The sequence below is a fragment of the Peromyscus leucopus genome, chromosome 3 (assembly GCF_004664715.2).
Source record: "Peromyscus leucopus breed LL Stock chromosome 3, UCI_PerLeu_2.1, whole genome shotgun sequence".
In the NCBI taxonomy this organism is placed as follows: domain Eukaryota; kingdom Metazoa; phylum Chordata; class Mammalia; order Rodentia; family Cricetidae; genus Peromyscus; species Peromyscus leucopus.
The window spans coordinates 67131560-67147263 of NC_051065.1; the positions used below are offsets into that span (position 1 = coordinate 67131560).

The 15704-nt window shown below is 48.1% G+C and overlaps 1 protein-coding gene across 1 annotated transcript in view; it reads right to left on the reverse strand.

Moving 5' to 3' along the window:
• The window catches only part of Igf2bp3 (insulin like growth factor 2 mRNA binding protein 3), a 134380-nt gene extending 123245 nt beyond the window's left edge, over positions 1-11135 (reverse strand). The window contains exons 1-2 of the mRNA XM_028864217.2: positions 10567-11135; positions 9574-9634 (exon numbers count right to left, since the gene is read on the reverse strand). Coding sequence (XP_028720050.2) covers positions 9574-9634; positions 10567-10741 — 236 coding nt within the window. The 5' untranslated portion in view covers positions 10742-11135. The remainder of the gene's footprint in view (positions 1-9573; positions 9635-10566) is intronic.
• Between the last annotated feature and the right edge of the window lie 4569 nt (positions 11136-15704).

The following is a 15704-nucleotide window of genomic DNA, read 5'->3' on the forward strand; positions in this document are numbered from 1 at the left end:
CCTCACAACTGTTCTGAAAATTAAAAAACAAAACAAAAGAAAAACAAAAGCTGATGTCTGGGCTGGGTGTGCTAGCACTCGCTTATGACCACAGGGCTGGAGAAGTGATGTAGCAGTGCCCGGCACTCCAGGGCAGCCTTGGCTCCAGGAGACCCTGTCTCCAAAAACAAAACCAAACTAGAATCCCTGAATGTCGCACTCTGTAATAAACCATGGTTCCCCCACTACTCTGAGCTGTCTTTCGTAAAGGAAGACTGTAATAAGTCACCCTTCAAAGACTTCCAAACTTCAGAAACAGCAAGAAACCAGATGTCTCTGCCCTGACTTGTCCCCACAAACACGATAGCGTTGCTGTAAATCCTCAAGTAAGCCACTCGAGGATTTGGGCAACTTGATGGGGAAAGTGAAGTCAGGCTGTGCAGAGCAATGGGGCCAGCAGGAGTGTGCTGTGGGCCAGTCTCCTCGCCCAGGGCTCTGTGGAGAATCCTTTAGGAAAGCAACCAATCCCACAGAAGAACTTACTGCTGTGTCTCTTTCATTTTCCTTCCTGAAAACAGTAGGTGTCTAATACACTGAGAAAGTAGCACTTTTTAAAAAAAGATTTGTGTGTGTGTGTGTGTGTATGTATGTGTGTGTGTGTGTAAGCAGCATGTATGCAAGTGCCTGTGGAAGCAAAGTCAGACAGATCCCTTGGGGTTGGAGTTACAGGTGGTTATGAGAAGGAGTTGAGAACCAAACTCTAGTCCTTTGGAAAAGTGATGTCTGCTCTTAGCCTTTTAACTGCTGAGCTGGCTCTTCAGCCCCAAACAGCATCTTACTGATCAAAGGACTTACACAGACAGACACAAATCTTGACAGGAAGCCAAATCCCTCCAGATCAGTGGAGCTAAGGAAGGAAGCACTTCGTTCAGGCAGGTATGGTGGCCGTCAAAGGTGAGCGAGTTCACAGTTCAGGAGCCTGCTCTCAGCTAGGATGAGATTCTCACGGAAGCCAAACTAAGGAGGAATTTAGGCACGTCCAAAAGATCATATTTCTTGTGGCATAAGTTTTATGAGTAAAATGAAAAGAATGTTTAACTTCTCCCAGCAGCCAAAAATAACCAAATGATTGAAGTGTTTTAAAGAGCTAGGTGTGGTGATACACACCTGTAACCTCAGCAGTAGGAGAGGCTGTGACTAGGGAATTTAGAGTTCTAGGCTAGCCTGAGCAAGAGTAAGACACTAGCTTAATTATTAAACCTAGCCAATGCTATACATAATGACTTGACCAACAGTTTCAACCTCTGCTTGTCAAGTCATTATGCTCTATAGAAGATCTGAACTTGACCTCACCCTTTTGCAGCCTAAGATAGCTTCTGGAGGATTTCCCAAATGCATGTTAATAAAAAGCAGTATGGTTTATATAAGAAACTGAGCTCACAAAATACACCAGGCAATAGGTCCTAGCCAGATGTCACCAACAGGTCTTGTCTGTTGGGCAAGATCATCTACTAGAGTTAGGGGACTCTTCCAGGTCTAACAGATTACAAACAATAAACTCATAAATGTTTCTAGAAATTAGGACGACAGCCCAAGAGCCTTAAATGAAATCTGGAAGAAAGACAATATTCCAGGTCATTCTTATAAATCCATCCACTTACAGCAGTACCAGAAGGTCCAGTTAGTTGTTTTTCTCTAAGATTTACTTATTTTGGTTAACTAGGTGTGGTATTGATGTCTTTAATCCCAGCACTCTAGAGGCAGAGGCAGGTAGATCTCTAAACTGGTCTACAGAATAAATTCCAGGACAGCAAGAGCTACACAGAGACCCTGTGGGGGGGGGGGATTTATTTTGGGCCAACGAGACGGCGCAAATGGTGGCCCACACCATCTTACATAAATCGTGTTTTCAGTTTTATCTTATGTATGAGTGGCTTACCTACATGTGTCTTTGTGCATCGTCTGTATAACTGGTGCCTACAGGTCAGAATGGGGTGTTGGAATTAGGGATGGTTGTGAGTTACCATGTGAGTGCTGGGGAAAAAAACCCAGGTCTTTTGCACAAGCAGCCAACATGCTTAACTGCTGAGCCATCTCTTCAGCCTCAAAGGCTAAGATTTAATACCACCTCCACTCACATAGTTATCCACCTCACAAAACTCTTCAGTAGTACCCAACACGGGGATTACATCTTCCTTTTCCACAGTCTACTTTACTTTTCCTCAAAACTCTCTCTACTGACCATTATGAAGAAAAGGTTTTTTTTTTTTCTATCAAAGGTACTAAGCCTAATAAGGACCCCTGAAAGCTGAGTGTGGTGGCGCACGCCTTTAATCCCAGCACTCAGGAGACAGAGGTAGGTGGATCTCAGAGTTCGAGGGCAGCCTGATCTACAGAGCAATGTTCCAGGACTTCCAGGAGAGCCAGGGTTACAAGACTGTGAGATCAAACTCCCACAATGAGATGAGACAGTCACCACATTAGGGACAAAATAGAGGCTATCTCTTCTCAGCCATTCCTACTCACTAGACACAGACACAAACACACACACCTTCTTCCCCGCCCCCTTAAAGATTTATTTACTTTCATGTGTATGAGAGCTTTTACCTGTATATATGTATGGGCATATGGGTGCCTGCCTGGTACTTGTAAAGATCAGAAGGAGGCAATAACCACTGAGACTGGAGTTATATATAGACAGTTGCGAGCTGCCATGAGGGTGCTAGGAACAGAACCTGGATCCTCTGGAAGAGGAGCCAGTGCTATTAAACACTGACACATGCTTTTTACACAGAGAAATTGCCTTACCAAGTTACTTTCACTTTGTTGGTGAACCCATCTAATGAACCTCATTTTTATCTCTACCTGCTAGCTTCCCTTGAGCTCCAGACTAAAGGATACAACAGCCTTCTCCACTTCTTTTGTATCTCTAAGTACTAGAAACTTGGCAAAACTAAAGTTCCTACCTTCACCCCAGAATCTGTCCCTGCCCCAGGAATGCCCCTTTTGGTGAATGTCACCATTTTCCACCCTGTTGCTCTGACCAAAACATCTGTCATCCTTGATCCTCAATGCTCTCATCTAGTTCATCAGCAGATACTGTGACTGCTTCTTAGAAATGTACAGAGCCTCTGCTAATACTAACACACCTCCTTTGAGGGAATAAAAGCAGAGAACGGCTCCCCATTTCCATTGATAAAAGCAATAAAAAAAACCGCTTTCAGTGCTGGAAATTGAGCCCTGGTCTTGTATATGATAGATAAACTACCACTAGGTTATACCTTTGGTCCAATATTCAAATATTTTATGTTCCAAGCACTTGCAGTCAACAACCCACTTTAGCAGAAATAGCATCAATTTCAAAGAATTCCCCAAATATTTTAAGGCCCAAGATAAGTCCTGGGTTACACAGTCATTTCAAACCAGCCTTGAGCTACATGGAGAGACCCTGTCCGAAAAACCAAAGGCCTGGGCTAGAGCCCTGAGGTAGAAAGAGCCGTCCTAGACTGACTACAATCCCCGCCAGCAGCAGGACAATCAAAGATGGCCACCACCCACCAACTCCTCCCTAGATAATCATGCACACAACTCCACCATCTGCAGACAGAGACAGTCAGGCCCCTTATCTTTCTTGCATCTAGTCTGGCCTGGTGAACTGCCTTAATTAATGGATTGGGACAGAGATAACAACGTGGCAATCTCTAGGGGGTGGGGGGCACCCTTTGGCTACTAACTGAATGAGACGGCACCTGGACAAGGATAAGCACCTGAGGGCCAGCTATGGGAGTGACTCCTCCAGAACTCTTTAATCCAGCTTTAGTAAATCATCCAAAATGCCATCATGTGGGACAGACCCAACCACCTAACAGACCCTGAGGAACAAGAGAAAGAGTGAGCTGTGCTGAGTGTTGAGGTCACCCCTGTGAACACAGAGCTCAGGAGGTTGAGGCAGAAGGCTCTCCAAGTCAGCCTGCATTCCACAGTGAGAGCCTGTCTGGAAAAAAAGACACTGAAGAAGGCTGGGGAGGCAACTCACCCATTGTGGACTGCTTGCCTGACATGCACAAAGCTGTGGGCTCAGCCCCCAGCACACACAGGGCATGCTGGCAGATGCCTGTAACCAGCACTCAGGAGGTAGAGGCTGGAGGATCAGAAATTCAGGATCATCCTCTGCTACACAGCCTAAGAAACAGGAGACACTGTCTCCCAAAAAACTTATTTGAACCGGTAAGTTTTGCCATAGTTTGCTGGGCAGAATATACAATACCATGGCTACCCCAGACTCTACTCCATAGACAACTATAAAGTGATAATAATGTGAGGTAGTCTAAGAACTTTGAGCCTGGTGTGTGGTAAGAGACGCCAGGAATCGTGGCCCCCAGGAGCCCGAGGCAGGAGAACTAAGAGTCTGAGGCCAGCCTGGGTTACACGGCAAGATCTAGCTTCAAAAGAAAACCACAACCTCGGTCCTTTCTCATCTTATCTACTACAGTTTTCTTGGGAAGTTCAAACTATTTCTTAATCAAGCTAAATGATCTCAGGATAATTCTCTAAAACATGCACAGTTGTTGCAGTGTGAGGTCATCCCTGCCTTTGGGGGCAACAAAATTCACACACCATGTTAATATTTGCTACTATTAGCCGGGTGGTGGTGGTGGTGGTGGTGGTGGTGGTGGTGGTGGTGGTAGCAGCGCACGCCTTTAATCCCAGTACTCAGGAGGCAGAGCCAGGAGGATCTTTGTGAGTTCGAGGGCAGCCTGGGCTACAGAGCGAGATCCAGAAAAGGCGCAAAGCTACACAGAGAAACCCTGTCTCGGAAAAAAAAAAAAAAAAAAAAAAAAAATTGCTACTATTTATTCACCAATACTAAGCACTTACCAGACAAGACTTCAGGTCATGGTAAATTACACCCTCGATTTTAATAGCGCTCTCCAAAGTCTGCCTACCACCAGCCTTCAAGCAAATCCTGGCAGTAAAAGCCATTTGTAAACATCGGACGTGTGGGGCAGAGATCCTAACTAAGAGTGCCAACCCTTCGGTCACTGCTACCACAGTGCCACCTCCTGTCTTGTGACTCTGGAAGCTTGAATCAGAGGCAACAGTCGATAAAGGAAACAGAACTAAGAATAGCACGGCTAAACCATCTTTCCGGCTCTCCTTCCTCCCAGACCAAACCAACTGCCAGAGTTAGTGAATGGATAATTCATACCTTTCACAAATGAGTTACTGCGGGGAAAGCTGCTGCCTGGAAGCTGCTAAGGACAATGGCAAGGTCCCTCACAAAGATGGGGTGCTTCAACAGCTTCGCTTCAATTCAAGATCCCAGTCCTGTGACAGGACAACCTCGGCGGCGGCGGCGGCGGGGCTCACAAAGGGTTTCAGAGCATGGCAAAGATAATTTTCCACTCGCTGACTGCCTGAAAGCGGCACACAGGAAAAAGGCGGGGAAGCCACAGAACTACTGTACTACAGAAAACTTCAAGTCAAGCTCCTTCGAGAGGAAACAGCAGATCTCTACAATTCCAAAGATACTTTTAAATTTTAAGCCTATCTGAGAACCCATTTGCTTCCAGGAAAAGTGGCAAAACCTCAGATCAAATTACACCCTTAGAGTCTGTCACAACAGATTCTGGCCTGAACAGAGTCCCAACAACCACACAGGTCAAAAGCAAGAGCCAAAATCAGAAGTCAGGTTCCCGATTCCCACTGGCTCTGGATAGATGTCATATTTCAGTGACATCTTCCTCGGGGTTACTGTGAACAAACCATGGTAGAAGCTACTTAGCATTTCCTTTCTAAAAATTCTAAGGCCAAAGTAAAAAAAAAAAAAAATCTCACAAATTCTTTCTAACTGTATTGAGCAAATAGGAAATTAAAAAAAAAAAAAAATCCCTCCAGCCACAACCACTTAACAGTCAGTCACTGGTGATCTTAAGTTGTACACTCAAAAGATAACTTTGCTTGAAATTCTTTCCCAACCAAGTTCCCTAACATTAAACCTCAAGTATCTGCATGTGTGAGGAAGTCCATAATTCAAGAGAGACTCATCTGTCCCACACCGCTAAGGAAGAACTATACCTGTGTTTAAATGTTCAGCATTTGAAAACAGCTTTTGCCATCCTAAGGCTCTGGAGCCGGCCCCACGGTCTGCAGTTACCATGCCAGGACTGCTGGGTAACTGCAGTTACCATCCTGTATTAACAGCCACCGAAGCAACACGCTGGCTTTTAAGTAGCCACTTACAATGGGATGAAACCCCAGTAATTTCTATAACGTTCTACTCGGCTGATGTCATGAGCACAAGATTCCAGTATCAAAATAAGTTGTTCCCTTTATCGTCTCATTCAGAACATGAAGTTCTTGAGCTTCCAGTACCACAAACTATTTTCAAGGATCCTTCTTGGTACACATTAACTATAACGTCCTATAATTTCTCTCCTTTATTCAAATATTCATAACCAAGGTTAAGAACTAAATCACAAGTTTGATCAAATATGAGTAGGCTGTGAAAAACTGAAAATATGAAAAATCAAGGATCTGAAAGGCATGGAAATTTAACTGAAACCACCATGTCTCAGTTCTGCAGCGTCAGCAACTTTACCAGTCCCTCTCCCGTGCCCAACAGCCCACAACATAACAAAACCAGGGCAGCAGTGCGCCTGTGTAAGCACACAGGGGCGTCCAGACCCCAGCGGCCCCTTCCAACCACTCTCTTCTATGATCCTTCCTAGGTAAAACTATTTCCTCACTCACCTTATGGGGGGGGGGGGATCGGTCCTGATCTGGAAGCTATCAAGCCTTCTTAGGCTGTATCCTTTGAATTTGGGACTGAGGGTGTAACACCATCTGAGTCCAGAGCAATCCTCTCTTCTGGAAACAGGCATCCCAGGCCCTGTGCACTCACTCTGCTGTGATCTACAACAGAGGGGCATCTGAATGCAGAAAAGCCACATTCCTTCCACATTCCCTTGAGACTTCAGTAATGGGGAACTAAGCGTGGTTTGAACCAAACTCAACAATACCCCTTCCTGAAAGGGTCCCGCCCAGCTCGGCTTGCAGTGAGAGCTAGGCTAGGCTGCAAAGCATCCAATCACCTCTGCGCCTGCTTCCCCGTTCATCCATCTCAGAGTGCTGCCAGAAGCATTCCCCAGCAGCCGCTTCCCAACATGCCTTGCAAACAGGTATAAAGGTCACTACCCTACAAGTGGGCGTGCCTGACTCAGATGCCCACATAATGGTGGAAAATGACTGCTAAGCATAACAAACTCTATCTCAAAGTTCAGCAGGCTGCCTTGGCAATCTATTGATCTGACTGAGCTGTGCAATCAACTCACTATCAAAGTAATCTACACCAGAGCCACCTCTTAACCTAGTCACAGGTATGTGAGCATGTGGCTGCCAGGTCACTTCTTGGCCTTCTTCCAGAGCCCATGGAGATGATGGAAGAGCCCAGATAAGCAAAACTGCACAACTTCAAGGTTCAGTTAAAACTTCATCATAATATCGATGAACAGTAAATTTCCCAGGCAGATAAAGAAGGCTCTACTTAAGACAGTTCAGTAAAGGATTTCGAGCACTCAAGTCAGAAACAAAATGTACTCAGTCAGTTTACTCCACTCTGCTAGCACTACAGCATTTAAAATGCTAAGCATTTTAGTAGGGGGGGAAAAAGCTGGGACCGCTCATTATTATTATTACATTGTTAATAAACTGAAGAAGCTTCCAGCAAACATTTGCTCATCTGTCTCTTAGCTTTCCAAAAGAGGAACACACATCCAAAAGTAACAATTAACTGTTACTTTTAGGAGTAAGACTAGCAGTTGTTACCAAAGTTCCAAAGTTAATTCTCCACACCTAGGGAGACATTAACTCGGAACTGAAAAAGCAGAGGGCACTGAGAATGGAGGTCAATACATGAACTGTACCTGAAAAACCCAAGACTGTTAATGTTTTAAATTCCAAAAGGTCCCTTTGATTATAACCATTTGCCCTTCCTGGCACTGGAACCCCAGGCCTCTAGCATTCTAAGCAAGCATTCTTCTACTGAGCTACAACACCTTTTTTTTTTCTTTTCTTTTTGCTTACTTTTAATTCAACAATTGATAAAAACCAAGTACTGGGGATGTAGCCCAAGTGGTAGAGTGTCTGCCTGCATAAACGAAGCCCTGGATTGATCCCCAGAACAGGGGGGGGGGGTTGTCAACAAGAACCAAGATATACTGGATAAACATGAAACCAACTAGCATGTGTACAGTAAGTTTCATTTTTTCAAAGTGGGTGATTCACAGGCTAGGGCTCTAAACTTCTTAAGGGCACATGATTTGTCCCTCAATTGTTTAAATTCCTATGAAACCAAGATCAACTTAGTACTTTTCATCCACATCTATTTTAGAAGATTGGGGGGGGGACCTGATTACATTCTACTGTATGAAATAACTTGGCCCCTACCAAAATTCCTTAACTGGAACTAAATCAGGCTGCTCAAATATCTTTCCAATTATCTTAAGGAAAATTAAGCAAATACTTAAAAAAATAATAATGTACAAATCTCCACACCAGTTTATTCCTAAAACCAGGAATGTGAAATGATTCATGTGGAAGAGAGCTTCATTCAAAACAGTCACATAGCATTCTTCTTGCCTCTATCTTTACAGGGCAATTCCCTTCTGTCCCCCAGAGCACACTCTCACAAATACTTAACCAGATACACACAGCCCTGGTTTGAATTAACTTCAAGCTTATTGTTTGGTCCAGGTTAGGAATGAGGGGAGCGAACAAAAGGGCAAGAAAAGAAACTGTAGCCCCACCTTGCAAAACCCAGAAGGGCATAAAGCTAACCTCAGTCTTTCCAGTTAAGAGTTAGAGTCCAGAACTGGCCTGTGCCAGGGGAAAAGGAGCCATTTCTCCAAAAAAGCTTCAGTAGTTAAAACAGCCTGCAAATATTTTGTAAAGTGACAGCTCCAGATGCTCGGAGAGAAAGCCCACTGAAGGAGCACAGATCTCCCGGCCCTCACCACCTCTTGGTGGTTATTTGTAAGCAAAAACACACCAAAGGCAGGAGCGGCTGAACAAAGGCGCTGTTTGCAAAAACTTTGAAAGGCTGCAGGACCCGGCATTCACTCTCTCTGTATTCCAATGGCCGCTGGCTGGCCAGTGAACCAGGGCAAAGGCAACTGTGTTCCTCCTCTCTCAGAAGCACCCACCACCTCGGACCAGTCCCCACCCCACCCCCCATCCGTCCTGGCCCTGCCTCCTAAATCCCGTGCGTTCCCAAAGACTGTTTTGCCCTTTGAAACTCGGGTTTCCAGTTGAAGCGACTAGACCTGCTCTGACAAGAACATGTAGCAGCGAGAGCTTCCTTGACAGGCTTTTCTAACAGCAACAATAACCCAGAAGCAGGGGCCACCGACAAGCCCTCGATTACTTCCCAGAATTATCAACGCGCATACACACCTGCCATAAACTTAAATGCAAGAGAAAAAAAACAGCAAGCTGAACCGCGGCCCCAGCGTGTAAGCCAGAGTGGTCCTAATTTTCATTTGTGTTCAGTGCTTTCTCCCTACAAAGCGGTGAGAAAAAGGGAAATCGGCTCACCTCTGCCGTTTGGGGACCGAGTGCTCAACTTCCATCGGTTTCCCGTGCAGTTCCATTTTACCTGTGGACACACAAGAGGCGAGAAGAAGGGCTAGTCTCCCCGCCTTGAAACTTGCAGTCTTTAAGAGAAAACACAGCCCGCTCCGGGGACCTCCGGAGGGCCCCAAGATTCCCACCAGGCTCAAGGACAAGGGAGGAGCAGGGCACCGCAAGGGTGCGGAGCTGACCCCTCGGGTGGGTGTGGCCTTTTAACTTGCAAGAAGGCTTGGGAGGGAGACCAATAATCAAACTCAGCACTTGGGTTGCATTTTCGCTCCCTGACCCCCTCAGAGGGCCACCCAACAACCCAAAGTCTGCAAAAGGGACACCCCCAACAGACAGCTTGCGATGGGGGGGGGGGCGCGAGGCCTTCTTCCTGGTCCACGTCCAGGCTGGCCTGGAGCACTGGGCAGTGGGACGGAGGAGCCAGGGTGCCAGGAGGGGATGGGGCGGCCGGGGTGCTGCTGGTCACCACGCTCCGACCGGGCAAGGCGGCGGCCTCGAGTCTGGCTGGGGAACCGAAAGGCATCGGCAGCGGCTCTCCCCTCGGGCATCCGGGCAGAGCGCGCCCGGGCCGCGGTTCTGGCGACAGCCGGCCGCCGCCGCCGCCGCCGCCCACCTGCCCCTTTCGCTCCAACGACCCCGCGAGGTGGACGCGGCGGCGGCGGGGTGGAGCGGGACCGCCTGGACGCGGCCTCCCTCGGGCGTGGGGCTGAGGCCACTTTCTGTTCTCCACCGCCGGGGACAGCGGGTAGGGAGAGGGCCCGGCGGGCGGGCGGGCGGGCGGGCGTCCACGCTGGGCCCCGAGGCCCGCCGGGCCCGGCCTGCAGCACGCGCCGCGCCCCGGCGGCTGACAGCGCGTCTCCTCCCCACCCACCCCCCGCTCCCCGCAATCCCGGCCCCGGATGGCAGCTGGGGCGATGGGGACGCCCAGACCACGCGCTCGGGCCCCACCTGAAAGCGCCTCGATGGCCTTGAGGGCCCAGCCCTCGTCCGGGCAGTCCACGAACGCGTAGCCCGTCTTCACCAGGAAGGGGCCGGCCACGGGGATCTTAGCGTCCTTGAAGACACTTTCCAGGTCCGCGGGGCCGGCGTGGTCGCTTAGATTCCCGATGTACAATTTGTTCATTGTGGAAGAGGGGGTCGTTTTAAAAAGCCGAGGCAGACGCTCAATTAAAAGCCCCCACGGCGGTGGATGGAGCCGGTGGGTTTTGTTCCTCTCTTCTCGCCTTTCAAACCCACACACGGTGGCCCGAGCACGGGAGCGGCGGGCGAAAAGCAGATCCCAGGGTCCTTTTTCCTCTTCTGGGTATTAAAAAAAAAAGGAGAGAGAGAGAGAGAGAAAGAAAAAGCCTAGCGACGAGCCCAGCGTCGAGTCTTCCTAACTCTGGGGAGGAGGCGGGATTAAGCGAGAGAAAGGAGGAGGCGCGGGGGGGGAAACTACTTTTTGTCTCTTCCTCCCCAACCCCTTTGGCAGCGGCCAGCGGGCTGTGAAAATATCACACTACGTGGGGCAGGCGCCGCCTCCCCGTAAAAAAAAAAAAAAAACCCGAGGGGTGACTGGCAGCGGGGAAGGGAGCGGGGCGGGGGCAGCCGCTCCGAGTGTCCGGCTTTTTGAATGAGCCACGTGTTCAAACTACAAATCAACGTCTCACGTGAGGAATCCCAGCGCCTCAATTAGAGTGGGTTTCGGAGGAAAGAGGAAAAAAAAAAAGGCAGAACGAGAGGAAGAGGGGGAGGGGAAGCGAGATTGGACCAGGGACCCCGAGCCGGGGCGGGGGCGGAGAGCACCGAGCCGCAGCCGCGGGCGCGGGCCGCGATGGGCACGGCGAGTTTCGAAAGGGTGCGAGCCTCGGGAGGGTCGGGCGGTCGATCCTGTTTTTTTTTTTTTATCTGAAGACGAAGCAGCGGTTTAGGGGTCCCGCCGCTGCAGTTACCGGAGTTTTAACCATTCGATTTTTTTTTTTTTTTTTTTGAAAAAAAAAAATGGGTCACTTAACAACGACCAGCTGAATGACAATCGCGAACTCGCGCGCGGTGGCTTCGATGACGAGGGAAAGTGGAACCCCCGGGGCGCCACGGCGCAGCACCCCGTCGCGGGCCCCGGGGGGGGGGGGGCCCGAGCGAGCGAGCGGGGCGGCCCGGGCTGGGGGGGGGAGGGGAGCCGGCGTCCTGGGCGGGTGTCTGCGCGACACCTCCTCCGCCGGCGCTCCGGGTGGCTCTCCGCCTCGCCGCTCATTGGCTGCTGGGCGGCGAGCAGGCTCGGGATAAATGAGGCCGGGGCGGGCTGGCCGCGTGGGGGAGGGGCGCGGGGCGGAGGCTGCGGGGCTGGGGGCGGCCGAGTGGGAAAAGTCGGTGCTTAAAGGGAAACCCTCGCTTCCTGTGGGCTTTCGAAGGGGGAGGGCGGGGGGGGGGGAAACGACGACACTGCGACTTTTATTTAAATCATTTTTAGTTAGAGAACTTGGGACGCTCCTGGATCCCCGCTCGGCGTCAGCCCTAGGTGGTGGCCGCGCCGGGGAACTGTTGCCTCGGCTCTCTCTGGCTGCCTCTGGCCGTGCGAGCCATTCATTATTTTCCCTGTAGGTAATGAGCACAATGGTGGTTAGGGGGTTGGGTCTGGGCCCGGTGGAGCCTTCCTGAGCCTACAGAATGTGAGCCCCGGAGAACAGGGATACGGAGAAAAAAGGCAGAGCTCCTGTCCTTGTGGGCACCTTCGATTGTGGTTTAATAAGGTTGTGTGCTCTCCTCAAAGCCCTCACAAGATAACTTGTGATATATTTTTTAGCAGGTCTTTTATGGAAAAGATAAACGGATGGTTTTTGATGTCTGAAATTAAGTTCTGTGTAGCCTGCAAATATAGACAAAAATCTAATGTTTTGCTACTCTTACTAGTAGACAAATGTGAATAGAGAAAATATGTGTTTCATACTTCAAACGTCTTCAGCAATTAATAATTTGATATAGTTTGCTTCTCTTTGTCAGAAACCTTATTAACACTTAAAGTGTATCTCTCAAAGAACACACGGGTAGCCGTTTATTTTTAAAACGTGGAATTATTGTAAGAGCTAGATTTTTTTGCATTTTGTCAAGTAACCGGAAGGTGTCAGATCATCCATTTTAAATGCAACTGTTCTAACAGTTTTTTTCTTTCCTGCCAAGCAAACCCCACTGTATAAATGTAAACATACTTTAACAGTATTTTCACCTAAGCTTAATTTAGTCTTTATGAGATGGGGCAAATGTGTACTTCTGACACTGTGTTTAGAATTATTAAAAGTCTGGAAAGAACACTTTGGAGGTGAAATTTTTTATGGCTAAGTTTAGCTATTTAAAAGAGCTATTCTTCGCCTACATGCTTTTTAAAAAGAGAAACAGCTCTCAAGGAAAATATGTATTCCTTTTAGCTTCTGTGGCATTCAGAAATGTCAGTATAAAACTTAAAAATTTATTTTTGTAGTAGTTCATTCGAGTGACCAAAGCCTAGTTGGAGAAATATGTTTTTATTCGTAATGTTAGCTTTTCTGAAATCACTTTAAGAGTGTGATCTTATAACAGTAATTTTTCGTAACAACAAATTGATCAGCTTGCTACAAAATTGTACTGACTTTTTTTTTCTGAATTAACTGTATCTGGTTTTATTAAAAAGAAAACCTAACGAAATAACTGCTTTTAAAACATGGGATAAATTATTTATTTTTCTACAAATATTAGCCCATGGTTGTCTGTCACTGCCAAACAAATCTTAGCAGCTGGAATTTAAGCCAAGTGTGTGGCGTTTTAATGAATATGTTCCTGGGCTCCTGTGAAATTAATGTGTTATTATTGTAACAAACTGGATACTCTGTCTAGAACCTTACTACTCCAGTAATAAAGTTGAGACATCAAAAAAGGAGGTGGATATAGCCCACTTTCAATCTAAGCATTTGAGGGGTGAGTATAGTCTCTGTGGCAAAATAAAAAACAAAAATAAAACAAAAACAACGGGTTAATTGTTAATTAGCTTTTCGAGTGCAAAAAAAAATCTTACATGAATTTTCTAGAACCAATATGAAGTCAGTGTTCTTCAAATTCGCAAATTGTGTAGATGCTTTCAGGAGTTTTCTCACATTGTTGTATGTAGACTACTCCAGATTCTTCAGCAATTGTAGTTCCCTAATTAATATTAATTACACGGAGGAAGGACTCCCACCCATCTGTTTACCCACTCGACAGCTGCATCTCTTTTCTACTGACCTGGAAAAGTAAAAGTGTTTGATATGCCTAGAAGGTTCGTTTCGGTTGCTGTATCCACAGGTTGTGAGCTGGGTAGGCAGAGCATCGGCGGCCCTGGGGCTCCCCTGCCCCGGCCTGACACCCTCACGCCGGTGGGCACATTTCACTCCTCGAGAACCGCTCCCCTGAACTCTTCGAACCAGTGGCGAGATCGGGGACCTGACTGCTCTCGCTCCAGAATCTGTCACTCCTATCTGCATTAAACATGGTGTCCGGGAGCTGGGAAGATGGGGTGGTTTGTTTCCTTTCTCGGGCTCCGCGCAGAGAGGGCGAGACCCTGGAAACGCACTCTGGGGAAGGTCCTCGTCGGCCACGGCCCGCCCTGGAACCCTGGCCATCCGGCCGTACCCACGCGTGGGGCCTGCGTGGGACGCGCGCGCTCGAGGATGCTCGGTCCCCACGGAGAGGCAACGAAGGCTGTGTCTGCTCGGCAGGGGCGGGGCGGGCCGGGCGGGGATGGCGCGGAAAAGCGGCCTGGGGCGGAGCTCCGGCGCTGACCCGCCGCCCGGCAGACCCCAGATCCGCACCCAACGCCGGGGGAGGCCCCGCCCTCGCCGGAGCCGCTCACCGATTGGTGGAGGCAGCGAGCCTATCGTCGAGAGCTGCCGCCTCCGGAGTCTTTGCTGGTCTCCACCCATTGGCCCTCGGGCCGCCCCTGCATTTGCATATTTTGTGGCGCGAAAATAACCCTTTGCTCCCTTGTTGGCTGTGCCGTGGGTGAGGGGTGGGCTTCCGCTCGCCGCGCCCTGCCCTTTAACTGCTCGCCCCCAGCCCCGCAGCGCGTGGTCGGTCCGCGGGGCCGCCCTGGGGGTCGGGGTCCGCACGCGCGGTGCCGCTGGGCTCTTCTTCTGGGTCTTCGAATGTGTCCGTGTTTTTTCCTCTTTTTTTTTCAAACCCCCCCCCCTATTTTTTTCCCTCATTTCAAAGAACCGCAACCAAACGTTCCCAGGTGCCTGAACTTAACTAGTCTTCCAGAGAGCTCGTTCAGTCCCCTCCCTCCCCAACTCCCCTCCTTTGTGGTCCGCGAGGTTGTTTTAAGCAAAACCAAACAACCTCTGCAAAAAAAAAGCAAACGAAAAATTCCGGGTAAAATCAGCTATGCCAAGACCACGTTTTCGTTGAAGCGGCCCTAAGACCGGTGAAGTTGGGACCGACCTTGATGGATTAACGATTTCTGTAGCTGAAATGTACTAATTTCACTGACGTTTGGTGGAGACGGTGAGAAAAAATAAATACAAAACTGGCTTGGGAAAATACGAAACAAACGAAATAATCATATTTTACTTCGGTAGCCGAGAAGGTAAACATACACAGTGTGTGAGTTAGGTGCTGGTGGGTTTGTGTTTAGAAATAAATTTCTATTTTTTTTCTCAAAAATCCAGCGATCAGAACTCTGGTTGTTACAGAAAAGAAGGAAGTGTAAATTTGTTTGATGTGTCTACATGCATAAAATATTTTACCAATCTTTATCTGGAAAAAAAAGAAACGAACCAATCAGAAATATTACAGAAATTTATCCACAAATAATTTTAATTATTTTAAGGTGTTTGCAAGGGAGGAAAAACTCAGTTTAGTTAAAAAACCGGTAAAAGATTATTCTTCAGCAAATATTTAAGACTTTGAAGAAATAGGTTTAAATCAGAGCGTTCAAAGAATTTTCTGTGTATTGTTAACTTTCAGTTGTAGTAGGTCACATTATCTTCCAAGTGCTTTGGGGGAACTTTAGTTCTTTACTGTTTAGATCTAGTCTCTCAAATCGAATTAAAGTAACAAACTACCATGGACCATGTCTTGAAGCAGTTACTCAAGCAGCTTCT